The sequence below is a fragment of the Poecilia reticulata genome, linkage group LG11 (assembly GCF_000633615.1).
Source record: "Poecilia reticulata strain Guanapo linkage group LG11, Guppy_female_1.0+MT, whole genome shotgun sequence".
NCBI lineage: Eukaryota > Metazoa > Chordata > Actinopteri > Cyprinodontiformes > Poeciliidae > Poecilia > Poecilia reticulata.
Genome location: NC_024341.1, coordinates 1,911,596 through 1,935,201, shown reverse-complemented (window position 1 = coordinate 1,935,201; position 23,606 = coordinate 1,911,596). Strand labels below are relative to the sequence as shown.

General features: G+C 42.1%; 1 protein-coding gene across 1 annotated transcript in view; it reads right to left on the bottom strand.

Annotated features, from left to right (window-relative positions):
* foxo6b (forkhead box O6 b) overlaps positions 1-20,740 on the bottom strand; it is a 45,939-nt gene extending 25,199 nt beyond the window's left edge. The window contains exon 1 of the mRNA XM_008421292.2: positions 17,656-20,740. Within this exon, the coding sequence (XP_008419514.1) occupies positions 17,656-18,159 (504 nt within the window). The 5' untranslated portion in view covers positions 18,160-20,740. The remainder of the gene's footprint in view (positions 1-17,655) is intronic.
* Between the last annotated feature and the right edge of the window lie 2,866 nt (positions 20,741-23,606).

The following is a 23,606-nucleotide window of genomic DNA, read 5'->3' as shown; positions in this document are numbered from 1 at the left end:
GTGTGTGTGTGTGTGTGTGTGTGGGTGCGTGCTCGTGTGTGTGTATGCGTGTGTGAGTGTGAGTGAATGTGGGAGCGGGTCAGGCTGATAATGAAGAGGTGGAGTAAAGCAGTGCTTTTCTCAATGAAAAACTTCATTAGAAGTTTCTGCACTGTTCTGAACGTTTCAACGTCCTGTTCTATTGTTATTGTCAATCAACTGTAAAAGGAAAGACACTGAAGATATTGAAATGCTGCGATATTCCTCCTGAGAGGTCTGACATCAGATTCATCGCGAGGAAACAAAACAATATTAAGTTAGGAGAAAAAAGTCTGCATCCAGGCTGTTCCCGCTGCAGCCTCTCTGGGCAGCAGAAACAAATTGGCACAAAATGTTTTAATGATGTTTACTTAAATTGCACCGCAAATCTTCCCGACTTTTAAGAAAGATTCTGTATTTATTACTCTAAAATATACTTTTTAATGGAACTTCTCTTTCATTGGTCACTATTTTTTTATTTGTAAAAATATTTGTAAGATTCTTTCCTCCAAGAATTTGGCATGCTGGGGTGAGTGAACCCTCAACTCTGCAGGATGAGCATGTGCACTGCACAAGATTAAGAAAGGTTTATATACTGCTCAAAAAAATAAAGGGAACACTTTAACATTTAAGTGAACACTGAAGTGTTCCCTTTATTTTTTTGAGCAGTATATATTCATACTGTCGATATATATGAACTGTGAGGGAGACAGTCCACAGCCTGACAGACATATCAGAGAAACCTGCAGTATAGTCCGAGTATTTAGTCTTTACTAAATTTTATACCGAGATCAGATAATTACTGTGGTGTAACCTTTAAGACGTTAAATGTAAGTAAAATAATAATAATAAATTCACCATATTAGTCATAATAATTCTGGCATGGCTTAGCTGTTAAATATTTAACAGTTTACTAGCAGCTGCTGCTGCTTTACGATAATAAAAAAAAGCTCACAGTCATTGATGTATATTATCAAGAATAACAAATAATGCAAAAATAATAAATAAGCAGAGGATCAGCCACAGTAATTAAATGTGCAGATAAAAGCCGACTCCCCGGAGCCTTTGATTCGTCTGGACCTCGGTCCTGCTGGTCTCCAGCCCAGCACCTGGCCACGTCTCCCGGTTTAAGCTGCCAGAGCCGGCAGGTCTTCCTGGACCTTGTGTAACCCGCCTGATTGAGCGTAAAGGCTGGGTCAAGCCATCAGATGAAAGACTGTGAGCTGCACACAGGGTGGGACCAGGGGGGGCCCAGAGGGTTGCCCTGCATCACACTGTTGCTTACTGACCTCATTTCTCACCGAACTCCACCAGCACAGCAGTACTGTAAAATATTATTATTATTATTATTATTATTATTATTATTACAGAACCCCTTTATGATACAATAGGTGATACATGCAATGTACTGTACACTGGTATACAATGGATTGATTGCAGCATTGATTTGTCTACAGAAGCATGTTACCCTGAACTACTTTTGATCACATTTCCATATGCATGCTTGTTTATTATTAGTAAGGGCCAATTAGCAATTAGGAGAAGACTCAGCAGGAGAATACTCAGTAAGTGCTCGAGTGTGCACTAATGAAAGAAGAGAAAGTTGTTATTTTATTGAGAAAGTAGGCCAAGTCCTCAAGCTGCAGTCTGAAGGTGATGCTGAGCACATGAAGTGGCAGCCGTTTGCCCATGGGCACTATGGAAGGGCTTTCTGCCACATCCCAGGTATTCGATGTGTGTGTAAATAGATTTGATGATGGTGGAAATTTTTCCAAGAAACGGCGGTGGGGCAGGAAAACCTTCCAACAATGAATCAGTGCTGAGATGTAGAAGGCACTGCAGCTATGGACGAAAACTGAGTTTGCAGCATGAAGTTTTATATTTTAATTAAGAAAAATGTTTTCATGTTCAATATTCATTTTACCCGGTGTACATAAACTTCAGTAAGCATCAGTGACATATGAAGAATCTGCCATGCACCACGTCCATCTACAAGCCTCTCAGTTCCTGAACAGCGAGTCCAAAATGAAATTTCTAGAAAAGGAACAAAGGTATTTCTATATAACTGCTGTTAAATAGTAAATGTGAATTTACTCATCTTAATAGGAATCAGTGTAGAAAAACTCATCTGATTGTTAATATAATGATTCTGACATAAAAATTGTTTTACACTGGTAAGATTAAGGTTCCTCCAAGAGGATTGTACATAAAACTGCTCACTGTTCAGCATTTTACTCACATGCCATAAAACAATTATGTTTCTTTTTCCACACACTCAGAGTAAAAATGTGCTGGACTGATGAAGCTGCAAACTCTCCAGGTTTATTTTGGCACCACTCACAGCAGTTCTTTTTCTGAACCTTAGGGGGCGCAGCTGAGAAAATAACACCGGGATGAATGGAGAAAAACGACAAAGTTTGAGGCTTTCTAGGGTCTGACTAGTCTGTGTCTGTTGTCAAGGTAAAGTCTGGTTCATAACCTGTTCACTTCAACAGTGTTAATGTATGTTATCATTGCGGGGCCACAATGTAAGGGGCCGCTCTATTACTATCAACTTAGAGTAGCCAAGTAGTTCTTCAGTTGTCTTGTTCTATTGAGAAAGAACATTGGACCAATAAAGACTTCTTGGTGGACTAGGTGACTAGCTTATGAAAGGACCGAAGAAGTCTCAATAACTTTGACGTTCTTTCTTTTCATAATATGAAATACGCTTGAGAGAAAAAAAATAGTGTGAAAGTGACAGACATTCTAGAAATGGCTTCTAAATGCTACAACTTTGCAACGGCTTAGCCTGTCAAGAAACGGCTAAGCCTTCAAATTCTTTAGTTAGCCTATCGGGGCTAACTAAAGAATTTTATTGAGTCTAGACTGCATTTGATCATCTCTAATTTAAAATCTTACATACTGATCAATCTGCTCTACGCTGAGCAGAAATTCTTTATAACACATCCTGAGATTTGTTTCATTTTTATTCAACAAAAAAGGAGCATTTTTGATGCTCCATTTGGATCACCTTTGACTTAGACAGGAACAAAAAGCCTGGTAAATTGACTAATTTAGCCAGCGCTGCAATATTATCATCTTTCTAAAGCAATGGCCCAAGTAATTTTTTGCCAAAAGATGATTTAGACATTAAAAAATGTAGGCCATTATTTTAGAAAGATGATGATATGCAACACATATTACTGGTACTAAAAATGCCGCTTATGATTTGAGAAATTGAAAAAATAAAACCCTCAACTTTAGCAAAACAGGAACAAAGAAAAACAAGCGGGAAAAACTGAACACATAAACAATCTGTTTCAAGTCAGAGGAAACCTAAACCTAAAACCCAAATGAACCCTTCCCAACAGATCCAGTTAAACTTTATCTCAGCCACTAAGAGTATTTATGGACTGGAACCAAACTGCTAACCCTTGGTAAGCTTGGCTTTCCGACGGAAACCTTATGACTCCATAAACTGAGAGCCAGATGAAATTCTCCCTCTTGTACGTACATGTGAACTCAGGGACTACTAAACCAGTGGGGCTTACTGATTATACATACAGGTGTGTAAACTCTTCATCTTTGATATTCTTCTGATTTAAAATCAGTCAGTCAAAATTAACATGCAGATATTCCTCTTTGTACTGTTTACAGTGATATAAAAAATATTGAGTCAAGTCATAAATGTCATCAGCATGTTTTCCATCCCATAAAACTTTAAGAGAGCTCATTAAGAAGAACCAGAATATTTACAGGCCTAATGGACACTTTCTCTAAAAGCAAGCCAATAAAAAAAAGTATTTTTTGCGACGCTGCGGAACGTTTGACAGAAATGCGCCTCTTTCCACTCACCACTAATTCAAACGCTGTCATTAGCATAACAATGCATGGACGGTGAGTCAGCTGCCGAACAGTCACGCTATGTGGCGGAAGGAGGGGCGCTCTCTGAGGGGAACGTACATGTGTGGTCTGTTTGTGTGTTTGTCATCTGCTCTGCATATATATGTCTGCTGACATGTGACTGAACAAATGGGTGTGATTAGTTAACGTAGAGCTAGCTCACCGCGAGCGCTTATGCAAGCTGGCGCTCGCGCTACATGTGTGTCACACATGCATAGTAAGTACGCAGCACGGTGATGGAGGAGAGTTCATTACTTTCTCTCTGTATGTGTGTGGTTGTGGAAGGCTGTGTGGGGAGGGGGGATTTCCACTTGAGTGGGGCTGTCAGTGGGTATCAGTCAGCCAAGCAGCGACAGGCGGAGCAGATCATTAGTAGAGACGAAGAGGGGAAGGAGAGAAAAGGGGAGAAAGCGGAGGGAAAAGTCTTAGCGTCGCGTCTTTCATATCCATCTTCGGAGAATTACACGAGCAAACCTGCGCGCCGTTCAGTCACGCAACCGCCGCTCTGCCATGGTGTCCTCCCTCCGGCCTCCCATCAGCCTCAGTACGGCAGCCCCAACGGACATCACATCTGTCAGTAAACGCCGCGATGAGGCTGCGTGTCATTAACACGTTGTTTCAGACTGTTTTCTTAATCCTAGTAATTGTGTGTCTGTGCGCGCGCGCGTGTGTGTGTGTATTTTATTTAGATCTCAACTGACGCACCTGATGCCATTTTGAATAATCCTAATTCAGCTAAGCCATTTGTAGAAAGTTAGATGTCCATTCAGGCCCGATCGAAACTTTCCCACTTTCACGGTGCTTCTACTGGAATTGCGAGAAATAAATCACCGGAAAACCAACTCAGACCTCAGATCCTAAAGTTAGAAAATAATATTTTAGCCTAGTAGCTACTTACACTAAAGTAAAATATTTTCTAAAACTGTCACCATGTTGTGATGGTTTGTTATGAGACAGACAGTATGAGCTGATCGATCTCCTCCACCTTCTCCCTGAGCTATTAATGATGTCTGAAGAAATGAACTGCACCCGACCAAAAACAACCAATCAGAGCCAGGAGGAGGGTCTTGGCGCTGTCAGCCAATCTCATGCAGTCGCTACTAAATGTGCTAATGATAGAGAAACAATTTACAGTTACAGTAAAACCATTCATCTGCCATCGTGCCGGCCATGCTAGCTAGCATAGCAGAGAGCAAGAGAGGATTAAAAGGGGTGATTGACAGCATTAAGACCCTCCTCCTGGCTCTGATTGGTTGTTAGTTGACACTGGAAGAAGCAGAGAATCTTGTTTTGTTTTTTTCAGATTATCTGTCATAATATACTGTTACCACATAGGGACAGTTTTAACAAATAGGTAAAATAATTGTACATATATACATATATAAACGTTATGTACTTCTGCCTTAAGAGTTTGCTTTGCTATGACATGAGGTCAGTTAGTGGTACCAAGCTGGCAGCTTCAAAACCAACAGGATTTTCTACCAGACTTCCAAAGAAGTTTGAACAAGATACCAGAAATAAGGACTGGCTTAATCTGGTTGACGCTACACCTTCTCCACCTGCTGCTGCAGCCTAGTTTGCTGAAATGAGGCTGTCTGCCATTGAAAAACACAGATTTTCATGGCGTGTAAACTAGAGCTCTCCTAGTAAAGGTCTTCTGTTGAATCCCGTCATTAAAACTGACTGTGAGGCCTTCTTCGTCTTTTATGGTCCTCAGAGCAGCTGCTGATGTTTTAAAGGCTAATTTAAAACTGAACATTTCAACCAACCTGGCTTTTACGTCCACTGCAGTGCATCTGCTTTATATTAGTCACATTTTATTTCCTTTATCTGTTCATCATATGCTACTCAAGTTTGTTTTGTTGGGTGCATCTTTTATTTGATCTCAGTGTTATTATTAGTTCATAAAACATGTCATTCCAATGTGTTGAATCCATAACTCCTCTGTAAAATCACCAATGACAATTTACCCAAAACGCCGCATATGTAGCCACTCCCAAGTAGGCGGGGCTTGTTGCTCCAACGCCTGAATAAGATGCCGACATTTCCGCTGATTGGCTGATGGATGATGAGCCAATCAGCTCATATATATATGATGTAACTGTTTACATGGTTTTAATGACTTATTACTTTAAGAAGTTTATTCACATGTGATTTTAATTTTACTTCTTATCTAATGGAAACACCACAATTGTGAAATTGTGTTTTGTTTTGTTATTTCCGACATTAGCAAAATATCGACAAAGATTTGTGCACATTTGTAATGGAAACACAGCTAATGACTGAGGTTAAAGCTGTTTCCTTTTAATAACAAAGTTTCACGTAGCTTCTCGCCTATCTCCACACATTCATGGATTTTCACCTGAAGGTCTCTAGACTCATGGAGCTCACTTAGGATCAACAAAGACAAACGTGTTCAGATGTGGTGCGCTTTCAGAGCCACTGAACTTAACTTTATTTCAGCCCAAATGCTGACATTTAGCTTCCTGTTACAAGGTGAGGTTAACGTTTTTCTACACTTAAGTCACATTGTTAAATGACTTTGTTATGGGGTGTTTTATTTGAAGTGATGGGAATTAGAAAAATTTGGAACAATGTCAAGTTTGATGTGGTGACAGTAAAATGTGTAAGTTGCATGAATAGAATGCCAATATCCTGAGATGAAGACAGAATAACAGGCTGGGAACACATGCCTAAAGCCTGTGTCTTTTATTCACATGTTGAGGATTAAAAAAGTAGCACTATGTTCTCTTGTACTCAGAAAATAACAACCCACCACAAAGTGACACCTCTGGTGTACATGTGGAGGGCTATAAAAGTTGTTTGACGATTAGTCTAAACATGTTTGACTATGCTAATTAGGTGAAACAGCACATTGAGTTATCCTCAGGACATATAACTGAAATTATCTAGCAGTGCAGACAAATAAAAAGTCACTCTGGGCATGTTCGCACACTGACATTGCTGTCTCATATATCTGAAAGGGACACCATGGAAAATTGCTATTCTTTTCTGCCCCGTCTGAAAAAAAAGGCCCTTTGGAAATCCTCAACTCTCCTCCAGAGCTTCACTGCTTTTCATTCTGTTCCTCCGTCGCTGGCCATCAGAGGCCATAGCTCATCTTTTAGTGCTGCGTCTTTCAGTGACCACCTCCCGCTCAACAACACCGTTAAACAGGCAGATTAATGCAGCTATTAAAAGCTCACATTGACTGGGGTGGCCAGTATATATGACTGTCGGCATCACGGATTTGATGAAGTCAGACTTTCAGGGAGCTAATAAATCAGTTATGGAGACACGGTCTACTTCACAAAGTGGAGGATGATGAAGGAGGAAGATAATACTGGAAGCCAGTATATGTCTGACTGGTTTAACATTTAGCCACTAGAGTATCAACTGTCACTGATTTTATAAAATATGCCTTACTAACATATATACTATTTGGTATATATGTTTTCTATTATGATCAAGCAACAATTTGTATGTGCTAAAAAACATACATGTGTTTCCATAGTTACATTTTAGTAATAAAACATTTAATCAAATACTGCATATATGATGTATTGTCTTTGTTATTTGACAAAAGAACAATTAATAATTGTACTGTATCAACTAAACTTAGACAAAATAATACAGTCCAGGTTTGGGCATTTTACATATGAGAAACCTGTGGAAGTGAATCCAAAAGGTTTGACCTAAGTTATACATATTAAAAGACAATTATCTCTGATACTGACCAAATGCATGCAAACTTTTCAATTCAAGGAAAGTTACAAAAATAAAACCTCTAAAAAATAAAAATAAAAGTTCTCGCTAAGTTTTCTGGCATTTAAGAAATAGAAATAATTTTGGTAAATCTAAGTGGGTGAAAACAGGGAAAGTTTGATCAGATTTAACTGATGAGAAAAAAATATGTATGTCCTTTAATTCTGTGTAAGTAAATATCTGGTTTCAACTGTATAACAGTTTGCATGCTTGTTTCAATTAGTTCAATTTAAAGTTCAGAAACTATTTATTTTCAGAGAAAACTAAACATTCCCATAACTCCCATAATCCAAGTATCTTTAAAACCCCTTAACCTGCAGCAGAACACCTGCGTGCTGTTTTTCCATTGTATTTTCCAGGACGGAGGGTTGAAAGGCAGGTCTGATGCAGCACCAACCCCTACGCTAACAAGCTCAGGGCAGCACTACCACCTGGATCAAGACAAGATTTGAAGTGATTTTTGTCTGTTTTCTTAATTAATTACATTTATTTCACTTTGGGTTACATCAAAGATCTCCAAATCTGTACTAAGAAAGAAATAAAGAAACACAATTATTCTGTACTGTAGAAAATATCATGTAAGACTGACCAGCACTGTACTTGTTGCTGCTGTATGTGATGCAAACCCTCAGAAGCACCTGCTGGTCCAAGTTCTGCATCAAGCAGATTTTAACTAGCGTTAGCTGGAGAAAGCTACAAGGCAAATACACATTTCTTTGCTAAATTCGCATTTGGCTAATCAACAGCTAAAGTCCTCCCTGGATTAGGACAGTCTCCTTAAGGTGATAAAACTATTTCTTTTTCATTTTTGGTGATGTGTCAGAAAAAATCTATCTAATCTTTTCTTCACTGCTGTTAAATTAACTTTTACACAATTATACTGTTTATATCAGAGGCTAACATAGGAGAGACTGTCACAGATGTAGACAAACACTGCACCAGCTTGTCTGAATGCACAGGTCTACCAGAATTCTTTTACATTTTTATGGCACAGCTGTCATGAGAGATAGAATATAATAAACCAAGCCATACATATATAATGGTGACCAAACATACCATAGGCTGCATGCTAAAATAGGGCACTGTGGCAACGGTTGAAGTATCATCCAGATAAAATATCTATTTTCTCTCCCTGAAGCAGAGCTACAATATTCAAAGTATATCTAAATCAAATAAATTCCTCAAGGCCAAGTCTCTTTTGGAATTGAGTGCAAATCCTGCAGGAGAGGAGGCTTTTTAATCTGCAGCCTTCAGATTTAAATTTCTTTAGGTGAGTTTTGAAGCCGGTGGAGCCATGGCACTGAGACAGAGGATGAAAGGACAGAGTTCACATCGCCGTGGATCGGCCTGGGGGTGGGGTGGAGGTGGAGGTGGGCTACAGGGAGAGTCCGGGGTTCATACGAGGTCGTCGTCAGAGCAGCAACCGCGTCACGCGATCACAATGCTAAACGCCATGCCCTCAATCCTGACCTATTTTCATCAAATTGACACAGAATTCAACAGAGAGTTTGTCTTACACTACTGCCATCACACACACACACACACACACATTTTATCTGATCTTTACATACCATAATATAAATCTCTTTAGCTATGATTTAAAGCAATGAGTGGTGTTTGATTAATCGTCCCTAAAATGATAAGGTTGTAATTCATTTCTACTCGACATGAAAGGCTTTTATTGTAATTTGTATGAATATGTGGTGGTCTGATGAATATTCATTGGAGAGAATACTCTTTAGTGACAATATACCCTCTGGGCTCGGCTTGACATTGTTAAGAGACGTCCTCACAGTGTAGCCGGTGTTTTAACAGACGTTTGACAAAGGAAGCAGGCAAATAACTCTGGTTAAAACAGTAAATGATCCCACTCTTCACACGCTAATGGTTTCTACTTTCAAGTGGCTTTTATCAACCACAGTTAAAGTGCAGAAGCAGCCTTCTTTAATGAAAATGGATTCAACTGTCAGCAAGTGAATGTGACTTGACTGATGCTGAGCATCACCTCTGCATGACTGAGTCACACTGAGAACAATACACACTCCACAGCTCCACCGCACTTCACCGGAAGCCCAACGTGCCGTGGCGTGTTTGCAGGACGTTTGTGTTCACACACACGGCTTAGGTCACCTGGTAACAGCCCTCCTTCATCACGCCACAACGCATACAGGTAACAAAACGGTCACACAGAGCTATACCTTACTGCAGACAGAAATTGCAAAACAACTTTGCAATTTCCATCCAGACATTTTTAGTAAAGATGCAATATTAATATCTGTATCAGCCCCGATATTGAAAAATATTCTAGATCGGGTGTCGGTGACAATGTCCAATCCATAAGAGCTGATCTATTCAGTCTAATTATGTTCTTTGTGCTCCGAGCAACATCATGTTTTATTTATTCTGCATTATATTTAGAATTTTTAATGGACTTTCTGAACCATTTGAAAGGTTTGTTGCTGTTTACATGTTTGACCAAAGTAGTCAACCTATTGTTTTAATGAGTTTCATTTTCTTTATTATTATACATTGGTTGTTTTACTCCTAATTTCACCGATTTAACAATTAAAGTTACTGTTTTTACATGTTTGACCAAGCTCGTGAAGGTATTGATTTGATTAACTCAAATCAATCACAATTGATTGGAGTTAATCAAATCAATTGGTGATTCAGTACATTTATGTCTGTGTTTAAAAAAAAGAAACATTTAAAGTTAATTCAGTTGTTTTTCTGTATCAGATCAATATCCACCCATATTAAGTCTCAGATATCAGTATCAGAAGTTATAAAAGGGAATCGGTGCATCTCTAGTATTTAGCCACTTGACAATCTTTCACATAATTGTTGCTGCATCTGATAGACGCTCCTCATAGTATTCATGTTGAAACACCAGACAGTGGAAGCAGATTAGTTGAAGCCAAATATCAAAATTGCTTTCTCCATTAAACACAGCAACAAACCTCCGACCAATCACAAGAGACTTCTCGTAGACTTCTGTGCGAAGTAGTTCGACCTGGGCCTGGTGTCGAGAAGGGGAGGTGGATGAGATTTTTGTCAATGAGAGACGATTTCGAAGCTTTGGTGGAGTGTCGTAGAGTGTTGAAGGTGACTAATTGTACTGCAACAAGGTCCCCATTAGTGCAGTCTAGTCAAAGTCCACATCTAAATCCAAATCTGCGTTGGGACTTAAAAACTCACAGATGTTCTCCATCCACTCTGACCAAGGTTGAGCTGTTTTACAAGCAAAGATGGACAAAATATTCCATCTGTAAATGTTCAAAGCTGGTGGAGACATGAACAAAAACACCTGAACATGAAATCTATTGAACATTTTTCCTTCAGTTATGAGCTGTGTTGTGATGATGTATCTTATCAATGTTAACAAAATGAACCAGAGTTTGTGGGTGGAACATGATGAACGTCTTCAAAACTCTGGTCACATTTCAGCTCCTCTCTGGTTTCTCCTCATTTGGGCCTGAAAGGCCCCAATCCCAGACGGCCAGCGCCGCTCTGCAGCAGCATTAATCACCAGGCGGCTGTCGTCTGACTGATTACCCACAATCAATCTCAGTTTGCTGAATCCCGTGAAAGGAGGAAACCCTCATAAAGATCTAATTAAAAATGTAAGTGACTCATAATCGGAGCACATGCCTGACCTCTGAATCAATACTCTTTGAAAGCTCCGAGATCATCTCCAAACGTCCATTTACGTGAACCTGGCCGGACCAGAGGCAGAGGGTCCACTGTGGGGCTAGCGGGGCCAAAGCGGAGCGGTGTGTGATCTTTGCTGAATGTTCGCAGCAGACTGGAGAAGGAGAGACTCAGAGCTTCTGAGAGGCAAATCCTGCCTGCAATTAAGGTGGAATCAGAGGGAGATCTGCGCTGCCTTAATAATGAGCCTCAACTGAATTATTAACCAGAGCCGTGCCCGGTGGACTCTGACTCCCATCAGGCTTCAGCTACACAACAACAAGCCAACACATGCATACGCACAGCACATTTTCACATCTGTGCAAAACATCCGTCAGGGTGCGCTCGTTCTACAAACTTAATCCTGTCTGCACCGACAGTCAGGACAACGCTCTCAGTCAAAACGCTCCTCACAAAACATTGTGAAGCTTCAGAAAGCCCAAAATAAACACACCACAAGAGCACGATGATTTATTCAAACCATGGTGTTTCATAATGAGCACAATATGTGGAAAGTTGGGGTAGGGGGAGTGAATACTTTATGAAGCAGCTCAGTCGTCGACAGCATGATTGCGTTCCAGAGGGATCCGGCTGGGTTTTGATGCCACCTTGCGCTGATGGAGGGGGAACGTGAGGATGAGTGACTGCAGAGGAACTCCCCCTGTGCTGCTTCACTTTTCAGCTGTCAGTCTCAAACCGGGAAATCAAACAAATATTTGGCGTGCAGCGTTTCTGTGGACTCGGTTTTCTTCAAATCAGACATTGAAGAAGTGTGAAAAACACTGTGATTTCCCGAAGCCGCTGAAAGCCACCGCTGTGTCACTAAGAGGATGGCGGTAACTACTGGTTACCGCTTTTAAAGAGACAGGCAGGTGGCAGCTATTTATCAGCATTACCTTCAAAGAATGCAAATTTTCCTTTAAGCTTGAGGAGAAGGGTTTCTAAAGCAAATAAATAAAAATAAATACATTAAAAAAATCTGACAATATGATTGGGATTGTTACTTTTGCTACTTTATCTATTGTTTTCTTCTTATTGACAGCATCAATAAATATCAGTGAGTTTGACTAACATTAAATGCAGTTACTCTGATATAGATCAGGCTTTTTTTTAGAAGGTGACGTCCTGAAGAAGTCTGTTTGAATGGGAATGTTTTTCAAGAACATGTAGTCAGAGTCAAACAGTTACATGAAAAATATAATAAGTAGTTTTATCATGATTTTTATCGTTATCACTATACTACCACAGTATATCAAGTATAAGATTCTATGTCCGTATCGTCCCAGTCCTGCTGGAATGAATCAAATGTGGTTGGCAAGAACAACAAAAATCGTTTCTAATTTAATGGCATTAATCGGCATTAAACTAAAATAAATAAATGAAATTTGGCCTTAGTGCTTTCTTCTTGATGGGTTTGGCCCTCATGGTCTGAAGTCTAGATGTTGGGTTTCATATTGAGGTGCCTGGCTCAAAGGCTTCTTGTTTACGGACCATCATGTGCCGGTCCGGTCATGCTTCACTGACACTGAGGAAACAAGCATTGTATTTTTAGTTTGGGTCTTTTGACTTGAGCCAAACACCAGAATATTTTTTTTCTCCTACCTCCCCGAAATTCTGTTAGACAACACAGAAAGAACGCGATCTGTTCTGACATTTTACAAGCCGCCACCAGGCACGATTCCCGAGATCCGACTGCTTCGTGTCTGGATTCGGTTTTCTCTCTGGAATTTCCGTCTGTGGAGTGTTTCTCAGCGCTTTGTTCCAGCTGATTTATTCCAGCTGATTGAAGTGTGAGGTCTGATGGTGAGAATATTATGTTCTCTTCCAACCACGGGATGACTCACTTCATGCCACGAACATCCCGCCTCCATTGACGGTCCGTCCCTTGTTTACATCCCAGGCTGCAGCTATGTCAGTTCAGAAACTTCTCTGTCATCTAACCGGGCAACCAGTTCTCTCTTTGACTTGCTTCCCATTTCATTTTCAGGACTGATCGGATGGGTTTTAGTCAAGTCTCGCGTTTAACAACTAACCCTGCTCGCCTTCCAAATTCTTTTCCTTGTCTCCACCTACAATAAAGCCAGCGCCAAACCCGCCAACTCAAGAGCTGCCTTCCCTTCTGCTGCCTCTTTGTGATAATAACAATAACTGTGTAGCAGTTCAGAGGGCTCTGTGTTGACGCGCTGCCAGGCCGGCTGGCACAGGGAACCCTCCAAGCTTGTTCCACCATCTCCAACCAATTCCCCTCTGTCTGGGCTGGCGCTGGAGCATCACAGGCGCTCAGGCTGCTATCAATGTGCTCAGCAGCAGGGGCCACCGCCACCACTCACACACCCGCTCTTAGCTTTTCTCTCTCTCTCTCTTCCTCTCTTACTCTCCCACTCAATTTGGAATCCAATTGAAAAAAAAGAAAGGTTTAGTTGGCAGAACAAATAATACCTTTTTTTCCATGGTGTTGCGTTGTCTCTTTTTTTTCCTGCTTGTCTCTGCCTCCCTCAGTGTTCAATGCATCTCGTTTTCCTTCTCTGCTTCCAGCATTCTCACTGTAACAAGGTGATGGCCACGAGTATGAGTGCTGACTTTTTGCATGCAGGGCAAGGAGATGCATTGGGAGAAGTTTGGCAGCTTTTTCCCAGTAAAGATTTCAATTTTTCAAGGGCTGCAACTAAATGTTGTTTTTTAGTAATTGGGTCATTCTGACGATTAGTCAATTAATCAGATAAAAGATTAATTTTACCCACATTTTATCCACTGGCACATTCTGCAGATTTTTCATCTAACCACTTGAGCTTTTTTTGTACAATATTAGGAATACATAAAACAATGCAAATAAACAAATAAATTATTTTTTTTTTTGAATAGTAAAATAGACATTTTGTTACATAAAATGCAATAACAGTATTCCTTTAGTGTAGCAAAGAGTGCATCCAAAAATTCAACCCAACCAAACAACCAGATAAACAGTGCAATCAAGTTCAGCTCAGTAGTTACATGCATTGAGTCTCTGACTTGCTCCACAATTCAGTTTATTTAACATCAAGTCAGTCGTGCTCATTGACTTCAGTTTTCCATACTTTAAATATTCTCTCTTTAAATTGGTTAAAAAAAAAAAGATAACTGCTGATATCAATTTTTCTCACACTTTTAGTAGTTTTGCATTTTGTTTTTAGCATAGAAATATTTTTGCTCCACAACGTAAAGCTCGGCTGCACAGTGGCGCAGTTGGTAGAGCTGTTGCCTTGCAGCAAGAAGGTTCTGGGTTCGATTCCCGGCCCCAGTCTTTCTGCATGGAGTTTGCATGTTCTCCCTGTGCATGCGTGGGTTTTCTCCGGGTACTCCGGTTTCCTCCCACAGTCCAAAAACAGGTTAATTGGCCTCTCCAAATTGTGTGTGCGTGTGTGTGTGTGTGTGTGTGTGTGTGTGTGTGTGTGTGTGTGTGCGCAATGTTGTTTGTCTCTGTGTTGCCCTGCGACAGACTGGTGACCTGTCCAAGGTGACCCCGCCTCTCGCCCAGTACGCTAGCTGGAAATAGGCACCAGTAGCCCTCCTGACCCCACTAAGGGACAAGGGTGTAAAGAAAATGGATGGATGAACATCCAGCTCACAAGACAAGATGAACTTTGATTTACTGTGAGAAGAAGCTCCATATTGTCCATCCAGGTCTGCCCTGATTGGTTCAAACACAAAGCATGTTTCTATGACAATATTTGATCATCATGTGTTTGCGTTTGTGTGCGTGTGTGTGTACTTGTTTGCACCACTCAGCCAGCCACACACACAGCCACTTAAAATGAACCAAACGGAGAGAGAGAGAGTGTGTGTGTGTAAGAGAGAGAGTTCTTACCCCCCGCCCCCGCCACCACCATCATGACTGTGACCACCTACAGGAGTGAACTCACTTCATCTGACCAAACAAAGCCTCCCACCTCAGCTACAACAACAAACACTTGACTGCAATTACTGAGACCCACTCAGAGAATCTATACATAGTCAGGACCAAACTCACTCCACTCCAGCACACGGTCCAGCTCCGTTCTTATTCTGACGATGTGTGGCTACTTATTCCGCTTAAAGGAATAAATCAACTGTCGCTGAGGACAAAAAGTGTGCTAATGTGTGAATCCAAAGCTGCAGCGCTGCAGCCTGACGCCTCCACAGGAAGTGGACACCTGGAGAGAGAGCAGGACCAGATGACCTGGACTATGACCTCTACCAAAGGCTGGGTCAAAGGCTAACATAGTCTGATTGCATCATCCATCCATCCATCCATCCATCATAACCCAGTGTTCCGGTCCACACTGTGTGTGTTCCTTCACTCTCTTGTACTTGTTTGTTTTTGCAGCTGTTATTGTTGTTAAAGTCTGTCATATAAGAGTGTTTTTGTGTTGTGTTGTTTTGTCCCAAGAAGAGTCACAGACACACACACCAATCAGCTTCCTCTCCTGAACAGCCAATCAGAACATCCCCAGCCCCACAGAGTTAAACTCCTGCTTTAAATCCATTGTTTAGGATAGAGATAATTTTCATCTGACTGTTGTTCAACTGAACCCCCAAAACGCTCAATAGTAAACGTGTTCCCAGACTAAAATGGAAATCTAGTTCCTCCAGTGAAGTCTGAGTCTGCCATGATATCTTCTTCCAGTGGAAGAATCTGGAAAAACTCTGAAAGGAACCATCCAGCTCTGATACTTGAATCTCTTCAGCCGCATCCTTTCAGCATGCAGGTCCTACTACCAGCCTCCTCCATATGAACTCATTACCTTATAGGTCATAGGTCAACCTGAGGAAGCTCAGTCCAGCTGCTTGGGTCCTTGATCTCAGTGGATGTATGGATCTGACCATAAATGAGGGTTGGAATCATTATTTCTTTCTTCACTACAAAGCACCAAAGCAGCGCCTGCTTTACTGCAGATGAACTCCCAACCTGTCTCTCCATGCCCTGCACCATCAGGGTTCACCATTTGGTGGCTGACCTCTGACCCAGAAGGAGCAACCCAGCTTTGTTCTAGGTGTGAACCTTGAAATGAAATCATTTCGCTCTTTAAGTCACAACTCATCTCTGATGAGTGAAGGTGAGGTTTGGGAGGTAGACCGACCCGTCAACCGAGAGTTTCATCATTCAACCCAGTTTCTCCATCACCACAGTTGAATATAGTGATGTTGTTCTTACTGCAGATAAAGTCCTAAATCTGTCCGTCTTCTGCTCCATTCCACCTTTACGCCAGACCAGGACAGCTTGATGTAGAGTCTGATTCCAAATCCCAGAGTATCTCTTGTATATCTCAGTTGAACATCAACATAAAGCAAAGACGTGTCCAACTCCAGTAAATACTCTTTTTTTTACTTCTAGATGGCAGCAGGGGACATTTACTATAAATAAATAAATAAATAAATAAAGCATCTAACTTTTCAAAGTTTACTTTTACTTTCCCCAGTTACTGGCCCCTTCACAAACCAGACTTCCCAGTTCTTTTTAGCCCATGTGATATCAGGACACTGAGTAATACTCATCATCTTGCTTTGAAGTGCAAAAAGCCCAGAGGGAGAACTTTGGAAAACAAAAATAAAGATGAGAATGAAGACAAGTTGCAGTTTGTGCCTTGAAAACAAGACTGCTAATCCCAACACCGAATGGCGGGTGAGTCTAAGCAGATTAGAGCGACCAATCAGTTAGATTAACCTCATATTAATTTGAATGTAAGAGATAATCCGAGGTTACATCTGTTTACTATAACAACCGGCGTCATCAGCTCTTGTTATTGTGCTTTCAAACCACTTGGCTTACGCCATGCTTTTCCAACAGCCTGTGCGTAATTTGACGGCGCAACAGATCGACAAAAGGGTCTGGTGGAGACTATTGGGAGGAGAGGAGGGGGGGCGGGAGGCTGAGCATTAAACCCTAAACTGGTGTGCAGTTTAAGGTTGAGAAGCCCGAGGCACTCGCTGTCCCCGGCGTGACCCGACAGCAGGCCGGATCGATGCGCCACCGCGCGCCTCTCCAGCAGCAAAGGAAAGTATGGGAATCTTTCTCCTTGCGGTGGCTCCTATAAGCACAGGATGCGAACTCTCAACATACGAACCCAGTGAACCCTGAAACGGGCGCGCTCACGCCCATTTCCACACACCGTGTCATGTGGAGAGACAGCGAGACACGCTACAGACATAAATCACTGGAGCCAGGGGTCAATTATGTGGCTCTAAAATATGCACAAAGGGAGTGCTGCTGCAGACGCAGGCTCACTAAATATAGTCAGCGTCCCCCTGTGGTGTCAGGAGGTTTGTTTTCACGTGGCCTACCTTCCATCCAGCCGAGCTGTTGCTGTCGCCTTTATCTTTAAAATAAGGAACAAAGCGAACCATCCAGTCGTAGATCTGGGACAGGGTGAGCCTCTTCTCCGGTGCGCTCTCGATGGCGCGGGTGATGAGGTCCGCATAAGACAGGTTTCCCCACGCGTTCCTGCGTGACGACTTGGCTTTGCGCAGCTGGCCGGCCACGTCGAGGGCAGCTCCGGACATGCAAGCGGGAGCGGCCACGACCGGAGCCGGGGCGCCGGCCGGGTGCTTGATCTCCGCCGGCGCGCCGCCTTTCCTGTCGGCCCGGCACGCCGGCACGTCGTAGCGCTCCGCTTTTACTGTCGCTAGAGCCAGACCCCCGCGGCTCGCCTCCTCTGCCCCGGGGAAGCCCTCGGGACACGGCGGGAGCGGCCAGGTGCACGACCGCGACCGAGCATGCGGCTCGAAGTCCGAATCGATATCAACCTGATGCGCGTCCATGCCGCTGGTCTCCATCATCATCAGCATGATGATCCCCGCCGCCGGACCCGGCAAGGTCACTTTAACGCGAGGCTTTCCGCTTTTGCGCCTCTTTTTGAGGGTCAGAGTGTCCAAACGCGCTCCCTGGAGAGGGCAGATTATGGTGTGTCACACACAGAGAGGATGAAGCGTGGAAAGCAGCCGGCCGCGGTGTGGGATGTTCTCATTCCCCTCAGTGCAACAATGTGGCATCACATCAGGACAGATAAAGGTGTATCCGGCGCATCAGGAGCAAAATCCGCCTCTGTTCCATCCCAGCTGGCCCGTCCAGGACCAGGCGGCGGTCAGACATCCGCGCGGAGCAACAGTTGATCTCCTGATCAAACTCTCCCAGATGAACTGACTCTCCGAGATTCTGGCCCTGCCTTCCCGCAGGTTGCCTGTCTTCAGCTGAAACTCACTATTACTCTCTCAGAAACAGAAGCGCGCTCTCATGAATCATTTATGTTGAGCCGAGGATTTTCCAGACGAGGGAAAGAAAAAAAAACAAAACAAAAAAACCAAGAAAAACCCAGAGAGCTCCTCGTGGATTTGATTTGGAGCATCCTCTGTCTCCGCATCACTCGGCGTGCGGAGAGACTTCTACCTTTGTCTGCAGCTTTTCCTGCACATGTCACATGGGGAGCGTCTCTCTGCCTGCTGCTCCGCTTTATACCGCCCGCCTGTGCGTCTCTGAAGGCTTCAAGCCACTTAACTGTAGCGTGGAATAAAGTGGAATAAGTGCTGTTTCCATATAATTGGACGCCGCCTGGATCAAGTCACTCCCTCCAGAACAGGTTTCCAGGCTGGGAGGAGGGACCGGCTCTTTGTGCATGCTTCCATGTGTGTGTGTGTGTGTGTGTGTGTGTGTGTGTGTGTGTGTGTGTGTGTGTGTGTGTGTGTGTGTGTGTGTGTGTGTGTGTACGTGCGTGCGTGCGTGTCTGCGTGCGTGTGGTGGAGCTGATATTCCCAGTCCCATTTCCAAAGGCATTCATTTACATACTACAGCCGGATTCAAACACAGACGTTCAGGTTGTCATCTTTTCTTTTTCTCTCTGTCCCAACGTGACAATCACTCTGTGTTAGAATTCAGTTCTTTTCTCTCATTAAAGATAAACCAGACTTAAATTTCCAGCTTTGTTTTTTGGTTTTAATAACTGGTCATCAAATCAATTAGCACGGGCTTCTTCAAAGTAGCTTATAGCTTCAGATGGTTTAAAGGCATTTTTTTTATAAGGAAGTCCAGTTGTTTTCTTATCTTCACAATGAGAAAACATTGTGAAGATGTTTTCTCATTTGGTTCCTCTTTGGTTTCTTTTTGACATGATGGTTTAGAATGTCTTACTTTGGTTGTTTTTTGACATCATAGTTTAGTGTGTGGTCTTAGTAAGCCAAAGGATAAAACGCATATGTTGTTTATTAATGCTTTCATCAGCTCTAATTATTTGTATTCAGTTCATTTGTACTCCTTCAATTGTGGACTATAGAGACACATTTGTGTGAGAAAATTACTGAAATTCCACTTGTTTGAAAATTTGTTCTGGCAAATGTGAGTGCAGGTAAAACATGGCTCATGATTCCACATTTACTACCTGTTGCCATTTTATGTACATAAACCATTTTCTATGAGTTAGAGTTTTTGTACTAGGGCTTTTTTTGTTGTTTTTTCCTGTGGAGACAAACAGTCGCAGGTTGAAGCTGGCCATAGAAGAAATCCCAACTCTAGCATAAAACTATCACCATAGCCATCACAAGTGGACTCCTGTTTTTAATTTCCGTGCCGTGCATGCTATGCCAGTCTCACTCATGCTTACCATCTCAGTGCAGATGGTAACGATGATGAACCACCACAACCTGCAGCTGCAGCAGATCACTGCATGCTTAAAACACTTGGTGGTAGAGCTGGTGATCCAGATAGTCCTCCATGGATCCGTCTGGGCTTCCATTCCTAACCTTGGGAACCTTTCATGTCTGATTAGTACATTACTGAATGTTATGTACTACCCACGTACCAGAACACCCTTTAAAACTCAGTACAGATTATCCATGGTCCCACTGTGTTCCTTACATGGTTGCAAATTCAATGCAAATTCACTCATCATTCACAAATTTCTTGCAGACTTGCAATTTTCACCAGTCATCGCAACTTTTACATGCATCTGACGAGTCGCCTTAATGTTTCTTGTATTTTCTTCTTTTCTGACCCAATCACTGCAACTCAACTGTATTTTGACCAATCCCCTTAGGCCACTTATCATTTAACTTCCTGTCTCATTACATCTTTTGAATCACTGTACATGAATTCATGTGCAATGATAAATGGTAACATTTGTTTTTTTTGTTTGTTTGTTTTTTTTAACAATGTTGAGATGTTCAGTAGGATTTGCTTCTACAGTATAAACAGTTCATGTTAACTCGAATGACCAACATTCTCCTTTTGCGCTTTGACCTCTCAGGACATGATTTGATATGTACTAAGGTGCTATTTCATGAAGGTGCTTAAAAATGTTTGTTCTTCAAATATTAACTATGTTAGAATCCTGTCTTTTTTGTAAAGGTTATGTGCAGCAATGTAAACTTTTTTTGTAAGACAATGTTATGGCAAAAATAAAGCTTAAAAACAAATTATAACTCTTCTGTAACGTTTTGAAAAAGGTGCCAGAAAATCAGTGAGTTTAGGCAGCAGAAAAACATCGACATGTCCTGGAGGGACTGGTAGGTGAATGAGTTTAAAGTCAAATTTCCTCCACTGACATTCTAAGCTGGCTGTCTAAGTAAGGATCTAGCTTTTATATATATATATATATTCCATATATATATATATAGCTATATTCCAAATATAGCTAAATCATTGAAGATTTACAGACATTAAGGATTGCCGAATCAGTTCATTCACAGTTTAAGCCAGTTGATGTTTGACAGAAATTGGGTCACTTTTGTACAAGACACCTAAATCATGAACCCTCCTCCACCATGCTTGACAGTGAGCAGTGAACCATAGCACCCGCGGGTTATGGACAAATATCATCCCTTAGGATCCTGACAAGCTATTATCATTTTTATTTCCAACATGTACCATACTAACCTGCATCTCTACTCAAGTTTTACAGAAATGTGTTGCATTGTTTAACCAGGTGTGTATTGACTTAGAATCTGTCTGCGTGATTTTTGTAAAGTGCCTTAAGACGACGGGTTGTGAATTGGAGTGACAAAAATGAACTGAACCGTCTGAGCTGTTTTATATACAGTTAAATGTAGAATTTCTGTCTGCTCCGAGAAGTTACCTGTTGACACAAACAGGTCTCTGTTCTTTAGGCCAGATTCAAACCAGTTAAGTATCAGAGAGTCTGTCACATCTTCACACTTTATGACCCGTCGGTTCACTATGACATTGTGTTAACCTGAAAGCTGTGCTTTTAGTGACTATCGATTAATCAATGAATTTGATCGGCAGTGCCTAGCAGCTACTTAGCCCCATGGTTCCCATTGGCCCAGTTTGGTCTTCAACATTTTTGACGTCTTAGCCAACACAGAGTGACGTTTTGTCAATCTTTACCAGATTGGAAACATTTCAGGGGCTGAAGGGTTTTATTCTTCTCAAAAGGAGCTCGCAGTTTGATCCTGACTTAACGTTTATTGGATGAGACTCATTCTTCTGTTCTCCAAATACAAATCATCAAACCATGTGATTTAATATGGTCGGGTCAAAGAAGTAAGCTCCCTCCGCTGTCTTTGTCACACCCCATTGCCTTTGGTGGCTCTGAGTCCATAAAGCAGGCTCCATCAATGGCTGCTCTGTGTTGTATCGCTCTCCGGAAAGCCCCAACGCAAGATAGAGCGCTCTCTGACAGCCGGTTGTCAGTGACAACCATAACCTCAAATGCACCTAAATGGAATGCTTTCACGAGGACTAAATGGGCCTATCAACAAGAAGAGAGAGGCGTGCGTGCGTGCGTGCGTGCGTGCATGTGTGTCTGTGTGAGGGAGAGACAGATCAGAAGAAAAGAGACAGAGATGCTGTAAATGGGAACAAACAGAGGGAAAATTGAAAACACATGGCCCTGCGGTTTTTCACAGAAGAGTTTTATGTGCTGCAGAGGAGTTGTAAGAGGAATGTGGTGTGACTCCTACAATATGGAATGAAAACAGTGATGCTGTGCCAGCAGGGTGGATATAGGGTGTTCAGCTGTGGCTTACAGCAAAGCCCTCGTCATCACGAGTAGGTGATGCACAGCCGCAGCCCAAACACGACCGATGTGAGTCACACAGACACACACTCACACACACGCACACATAAACAAGGCCGGACACAAACAGGGACTTACGGAGAGGAGCAAACACGGGAGTGGAAGTGGCGGGAATACCGTGTCTGCTCGAGCAGGAATGTGTCCTTTTTTGTTCAAATTATTGAAGTTTTCACTCTGTGAACTATTTCATATTTTCTCATGATACAACTACAAACTGCAAAAGGTTTTATTGGGATTTTGTGTGACAAGCCTAGAAAGAGTGGAGATAAAAACAAATTTGAAGAAAAATGTTTAAAAAATTAATACATTTATTGAAAACATACATTGTGTCAGAGGTCTGCAATCTTTACAAACCAAAGAGCCGCTTCGCCCTCAGTCTAGCTCAATAATAGCTGAAAATGTTACATAATCTTTTCTGAAAAGACAACTTAATTTTTTTTTAATTAACATGTTTAATAGAAGATTAGTTTGGTCATGTTTAAAAAAAAAGTAAGTGCTGCTAAAGGAGGCTCAACAACTTACCATTCCAGGAAAACTGTTAATCTAGTCGTCGTCGGCAATACTAATTAGCTCAAAGCAAGGGGTAAGGACTAAGCAGCAAGTACACAAGTGTGATTGACGGTTCTATGACCCTCCTCCTGGCTCTTACTGGCAAAAACATATTGTTTATAAAATTTACACACTTGCTATTTCAAGACAATAGAAATCCATTTCCACTCAGAAAGTTATCCACTGGAAGTTAGAACACTTGACTGCTCATATAATCCTCACACAACCACAAAAACTCCCAAATGTCCACAGAGCTAGCAGACTCTGAAAAGATGTGCGTGGGTTTGTCGGACTAACATGACCTACTTTGCCGTTCAGAAACGGAGACTTGTTGTGACACAAACCGCGGCGTCTTGTTTTGACATCGTTTCCACACATCATGACACGGCAACTTGTTACAGGCACAACTCCTTCTGCTGCAGAGTTAGGCTAGCTTCTCCTGCCTGCAGCTTTCACCTTCCAGGTGATGCCTCGCTGGGTCAGGGCAGGAAAATGAAGTAAGTGGAGCTTCAGGATTAAATAAATAAAGTCAATAAATACAGTTTTCCTTAAATTTTAAAAATGGAATCTAAAATGGGGGAGGTGGGGGACATTGAGTCTGAGTGGACCATGTTCCGTACCTCCATTGCCGAGGCGGCCTATCGGAGCTGCGGCCGCAAG